This window comes from Arabidopsis lyrata (assembly GCF_000004255.2).
Source record: "Arabidopsis lyrata subsp. lyrata unplaced genomic scaffold ARALYscaffold_8, whole genome shotgun sequence".
NCBI classification, from domain to species: Eukaryota; Viridiplantae; Streptophyta; class Magnoliopsida; order Brassicales; family Brassicaceae; genus Arabidopsis; species Arabidopsis lyrata.
This window is the reverse complement of record NW_003302548.1, coordinates 2,162,718-2,169,299: the sequence shown is the minus strand read 5'-3', so window position 1 is coordinate 2,169,299 and position 6,582 is coordinate 2,162,718. Positions and strand designations below refer to the sequence as shown.

At 39.0% G+C, this 6,582-nt stretch overlaps 1 protein-coding gene, 1 long non-coding RNA gene and 1 pseudogene across 2 annotated transcripts; all 3 read right to left on the bottom strand.

The window, feature by feature from the left end:
• The window catches only part of LOC9299580, a 75,305-nt pseudogene that overhangs the window by 46,895 nt on the left and 21,828 nt on the right, over positions 1 to 6,582 (bottom strand).
• LOC9301332 (disease resistance protein RRS1) lies at positions 1,854 to 5,556 on the bottom strand. The gene is given in 8 exon segments (XM_021031150.1): positions 1,854 to 2,644; positions 2,726 to 3,865; positions 3,953 to 4,033; positions 4,036 to 4,251; positions 4,364 to 4,937; positions 5,025 to 5,077; positions 5,137 to 5,179; positions 5,336 to 5,556. Coding segments are annotated over 8 exon segments (3,111 nt in total). The 3' UTR covers positions 1,854 to 1,861.
• Positions 5,949 to 6,373, bottom strand: LOC110224877. The gene is made up of 3 exons (XR_002329341.1): positions 6,223 to 6,373; positions 6,065 to 6,141; positions 5,949 to 5,966 (listed from the first exon to the last, which is right to left on the bottom strand). It is a non-coding gene; the product is annotated as an uncharacterized LOC110224877 (long non-coding RNA).

The following is a 6,582-nucleotide window of genomic DNA, read 5'->3' as shown; positions in this document are numbered from 1 at the left end:
GCTTGTGTACGTTTCGACGATTCAATATTTCATTCATCGAGTTCATGGAAATGTTCTAACCGTCTCTTTACCTCGCATCTCTCTTTCCAAACAAATCTTGAGATATAAAGCTTGCATTGTGGTTGAATCAAGATCTGGGTGGTTTGAATTTGGTGTATATTGGTAATTAAGAGGTGGAAAGGATAATAAATATTTTAGTTGTATGACATACACATTTTCTATGATGAATCATCTCATCATATTCGGTTTCGAGTTCTCTCTGGATGGAGTCAATGGTCCTCCAGCTGAGTTGAACTATGGCGATGTGCAGTTTGAGTTTTTATGCCTTGACCACAGGAAGGATATAATACAGATAAAAGAATGCGGCATACAACTCATGGAGGTTTCTCCATATCTGGATGATAGTAGGAAAAGATCTGGAACTGAGGATGGAAACAAGCCTGGAGAGAACGACGAAGAGTTAAGGAGAAGCAAATTTGTGTACGCATGACCAAGCATTGATAATCCAATAAATAGTTAATTCTCTTTTTATCTCGTTTTCAAGGTCACCCCAAAAACTATTACTGTTTTTTTTTTCTTCTTCTGCGGATCACATAAAGAGCAGCTCAAGAACCTTCTGGTTAGAATACACAACTTTGAATTCCAAGATTTGGTTCGGTCTAGGTGGAGCGTCTAGGCTGAGATACCATGGCTGACTCTTTATACCACTCTTCTCTCAAACTGTTTTCTTGCAGGAGAAATTTCTAGTTTGATCCAGCTATAGCAGAACAAAGAGATATAGAATGAAAGAGCTAATGATTACTATGATGATGATAGAAGTGATAGGAAACTAAAAAATAGTGAAGCTGAATCTAATGGAAAGTGTTGAATATGCTGAAGTGTGTGGACCTTGAGCAAACGTAAATGATCATTGGAGAAAATCAATTATGCTTTCTGCTATAAAGAAGAACGTTTGATGAATTTCAAAGATGAACCACATGAGAAGATTACGCTAATGCATGACTCAGATCAGACTGTCATGGATCTATATTGCTGTTACTAAATGTTTTATAATTGCTGATACAAGACACTAGATGAAATAACTATTGCTGGTTTGGCTTTGGTCTGATTTGAATTGTAAACTTTCTTCAGCGTTTGTTAATGTGGAACTCAAATTATTGTTATTGCCAGGAGTGCTAAATGTTTACAGATAATGCTCGCTCGAAATTCATAGCACTAAGTTATCGAATGTGCTCGCTCGAAATTCATAGCACTAAGTTATCGAATGTTTATGAATCTGGTTAGTGGTTTGGCTTTGATACAATTCGTATTGTGAATCTTAAATGTCTGGTTAACAAGCATGGATGACGATTGACGTGTTATGAACTCTCACAGCATTTCTCTTTTGAACTGTGAACTGTTGGTGACCTCTAAATCAACTGTGTCCTAGCAATGACCATGGTCATGTGCTACATTTCGAGACATGAAAGTAATCGACAGATATTTCAAGTTGCTCTTATACACTGGCCAGCTAACTAGCGTTTTCACAACACCTGATACGTACCCAAGTGATGCTCATCATCGTGTTGGCCAAAGTCAAAGACACGCTAATTTTCTATATGTCTGAAATTTCCAGTTACAACTGATTTGCCCTCTTTTAATCTTTTTGCACCTTTGATACATCTTCAAGGCAACTGCTTGAGTTGCATCACAAAAGATTTTGTTAGAATCATCGAAATAGGTTTCATCATGCAACATCAGCATCAGCATGTCAAGATTCGAAATTAATAAGAGATTTATCATGATTAGAGGATCTGGTAGTTAGGTTCTCATCATGTACTTATATTTTAGAGTGGTTTAATTGGATTGTGTTTACGAGTTCTTATTTTTTCAAGAGGAACAATGTTAAATTAGAAATGAGAAAAGTTTCAGATTCGCACCTTTGATTTGATACATAGAAGCCCTCTTCTCGTTTCCTTTTTCTTATTTTCAGGATTGCAGTTTCAACACTTCTTCTATAACGACCTCTCTTAAATCGCGGCAGTGGTTCCCGATATGAAGAAAAACCTCTTGGATCCATAGCTGAAGCAAGTGGCCTCTTTCCAATTCTCTCTCTGTTAGTAGGAGAAAATCTTTTCTTCACTAGACTTGTATCAACGCTTGCATCAGTAACCACATAGACTCCACAATTCTTTACTTCACAACTATCAGCTAAAACCTCGTTCTGGTTATTGACAGGGTAGAATTCAAATCCAACTAGTTCATCAAAAATATTGTAAACGTTATTCCCTTCTCTTGCATAGGAAGGAATTATCGTATCGTAGAAGACAAAGATGTGATCCTTTTTAATCTTTGAAGCTTCCTTAGGAGCCCAAAACTGAAAAACTCTCTCTAGCCTATGAGAGAGACCATTCTTCATTTTCCGTATGCATGTGCACCTAATGCTAAAACCAGCAGCATTGTAGTAATTATCGCGAAATGAAACTACCACTGACATAGCAAAGCCTAAGAAAGTCTTTCTCAGGGAAGAAGTTAGATGTATCACAACAAAAGAACCATTTTGCATAGAGGATTTCAGTCCCTCAGATGCAAGCACATCAGTTGATGATTTCAGACCCACAGATGCAGGCGCACAGATGCTGAAAGCAGTTACTGTGATGAGTTTCTGTTACAGCAAGACAAAAATAAATTAGATATGCAAAAGAAAGTGAGTTTATGTTTAAAAGCATACGTAAGATAAGATTACCTGGTGTTTCTCTCTGTTCATGTTTTTAACAATACCCAGAGCTTTTGCTAAAAACCTTCTGATGACTTCTGGAGACAGATTAAAGCAATTACTAAATGTGCACTGAAGCCGTTCGAAACTCCAAGGAACTGACTTCATAGACACGCAACCGTGCACATTCAAAAGTACTAGACTTTGGGGAAGCTCTGGGAGGGATTTGAGGTTTTTGCAATGGCGCAATCTAAGGCTGTGTAGTTTAGGGAGGAGCTTGATGCTTTCAGGAATTTTGCTGAAACCGTTTCCGCCAAGATCCAGTATGTTTACTGACGGAAGCCCACATATCTCTTTTGGTAAATCCACCAAGCATGCGTTAGAAAGGCACAAAGATACTAGAGCGTACAATCTTGATGCCAAAAAGTGAAAAATTGACAAGGGCTGCAGTTTAATAGTGGACCATTGCCAGTTTTCTTGCCGTATCCCGGCAATTTGTCGATATACAGATGCTGCTAAAGATTTTTGTATGGCAGCGTTTTTCAAACACAAATCAGGAATCAACTTATCAAGGGTTTCACAGTGATCCAACCTTGACTGATGAATAGAAGAATGATGTACCAAGGACTTAGGTACTTCCATTGTTATCTCTGTATTAAGATGTTGCGTCCCTCTCAGATATATGGCATCAAGATTTGGAAGGCTCTTCAGATTTGAGCACCCGGAAAGCTTAAGCGTGACCATGGCTTTTAAGTTACTCATACCTTGTGGCAGTTTCTGAAGTTGGTTACAATTATCCAAATCCAATGTAACAAGTCTAGTGAGCTTCTCTATGGAAGATGGCAGTTCTCTTATGGCAGTTCCAGCTAGATATAGCTCTTTCAGGTTTGGTGAGAAATCCTGAATTTCCTTAAGATCTGAGCAGCCGGATAGATTAAGAACTTCGAGAGATTCTAGATGAATCATGACAGGCAGAGTTCGCAAACGAGAGCAATCTTTAAGATTCAAGAAAACAAGCTTGTCAAGATGATGGATAGATGAGCTAACTTTCACCAGACTTGTACATCCTTCAAGATCAATATGCTCAAGGTTCAAGGCCTTTGAAAGCCTTGGGATCTTAATTAACTGTCGGGAGTGACTTAGTATAATCTTCTTCAGCTTCTCGAGATTCTGTTTACAAAAGCAATAATAAGTCATCGTGTACAAGTTTATACATTCGTGTAAGCAGCTGATTACGCCATAAAATTCAAGACTTACCTTAGTCCCTTTCCATAACTTCTCCATTTTACTATTAGGCATATTCAGTTCCACAAGGTTTTTAGGATTAAAGCTTCGCGGGGCAACGATCTCAGAGGGTAACTTTCCCAGTGGAGTAGCCGTAGCTCATCAGGCAAAGAGTATAGGCCTCTAGGCAGACAAATGGTGCCACGGTTTTCAGAAATTGCACAGTGGAGCTTTAGCAATCTAAGTCTATAGGTCCTATCAAATATAGTGGGACTTAACTCACATGTCAAGTCAGACATGTCCAGAAATATGCCCTCCACTGCTTCAGTTCCCTGGCAAAAAAAGAGCAGGATAGTATGATATATCAGCTTTCACAACTGAATAAGTGAAAAACATCTTCTATTTGGAGCTGCATATATAAAAGAGAATAGATGGTCAACTTACAGAATTGCTTGTCAATACGTTAGCGATTTCATTAGCATCCCACAATCTGCTACGCTTTCCTGGCTCTTTGCTTTCTTCACAAACAACAAACCGACCCATATCTTGGAACACGTTAGACATTTCTATCTTGTTCTCTAAAGGGTCAATGAGGGACTCATCGATGAGACCATAAATTCCTAAATCTGTAAAGTAACCACAGCCATCAAGTATTTGAATCACATGATTTCTGTTCTCCCCTCTGAAAAAACAAGCAAGGTCCAAAAACATATTCTTCTCGTTGTCATTCAGACCGTCAAAACTTCTTCGGAATGCCTCCAGAATCTCGGTTGGAGGATTTTGGCGCAACATTTGCAGTTGTTCTTTTTCACTGAATTTACACTGGTTTGTTGCAAACGAACCTAAAACTCCGAGAACCAATGGAATGCCACTGGCGTACCTCACCAACTCTGAATTCAGCATGGAGTCATATCGTCCAGGGAGAGACAGAGAAAAAGTTTCAGAAGATTCATATTCGGATAATTTCTGCATCTCATATAGCCCGTTGACTTTACACTGTACAAGAACTTGTCTGTTCCTAGAGGTTAAGATGATTAAATGTCCACGAGAAAATCAAATCCGCCAACTAAACCAATCAAAGTCTTGTAGAAAGTAGTTGTCTTACCTATGCCAGGCATACCCCAAATCCCAATCATTTGCATGTCTGAGGGTTTCAAGCTGTTAAGCAACGAGTATATTCTAGTCACGTTTTGGGAAGAGATAGAAAATAATCTCACGCACGCATATCTAACAATCTCCTCGGGAAGTATAGAATCATTCCTGCACCAAAAACAATCAAGAATGGAATTAAACAAATAAATTGAGAAGAACAAATGAGCCGAAGTTACTGTCTATCAGGTTTCCTTTTCCATAAGCATGAAAAAGAGATATACAAAATAAGGGGAGAGCCTAAAGGAAAGGGAGAAGTCTGTTTACCCCGCTATCCATTTACATTCATCATTGTGAGCTAATTCATCAATTACTTCCCTCCATTTCTGAACTCGTCCTGCCTGGACTGAATTATCAAGTTGTGAAAAAGTTTCTTTAGTAAAGCCTTTCGGATCCTGAACTTCTGAAGGTGTCACTTTAAAAAAAATGGGAATAATTAGGACACCATTTTCTTTCTGGTATTCCATGAGCGTCACGAGTTTATCCATGCTTTCAGCTGAAGCGTATGTTTTTGAAAATAACAGAATAAAAACACCATTCAAGGTATTTAGGTCTCGAATCCTCGTCTTTGTGTCAGTAACTAGATCATATCTTAAAAGTAAGGATGGCTCGCTTCTGCAGCTCATTTATGATTCCATTAAGGAAAACTGTCTCTTCTGCGTCTGCCTGGTTGCCACCACAAGACACATCTCAGAAATAGATTATAACAAGAATGCACTGATAGAGACTGGAGCCTTCTCTGGATATCATTAAGCGTGTTTGACACGGGAATCATCCTCCTTCTCGATATTTCTGTAATGAAGAATAAAAATTGTAAATGGAGGAACCAAAGAAATTGTAAATGGAGCCCATACCTTTTAACCTCGAGGTTGATCCGGAGTCCGGACAACCTATATTTCTAACCAGGAGGGAAAAAGAAAGAAATTTTTGGTCATAAACAGGAAAATAGCTACGGGGATACACCCATCAATTCGGAATAAGGAACAGAAAAGCAACCTGCAAATGTGATTTCACATGGTAGATGGTCAATTCGGAAACACCCATCAACCTCCAGACCGCCTTAGGTGTGGCTCCTATAATTTCAATGAAATATTGGTCTTAGGTTATCAATTAAGGTACGAAGTATCATCTTTTAAGGTACGAAGATCACCCACGCTCGGATCCGCCAAGGGCATTGACAACATCCACAAATCTGTCATGAAGCTCTGCAGTCCAAATCTTACGACGTTCACTTACTTGTAATTGGGGATCTGATCCTTCCATTGATTCCGACATCTTCTCGCCCGTGATTCAGATCGTGGATGCCCGTTGACTGTGACCCTTTCTGCGACTCTGAGACTAGATGGTTAAAAATTGAAACTTGTTGAATAATTTAATCACAAATGCAGGACGTTAAACAACGTGGAAACATTCATTGTTGGGAGTGGGTCAACGCGCAGGTTTCACCTCATCTAAGAGAAGAAAGTCCCTTCCTCGCTGCATTCGTAAACCACGACTTTTCCTTCTGTTGGAAC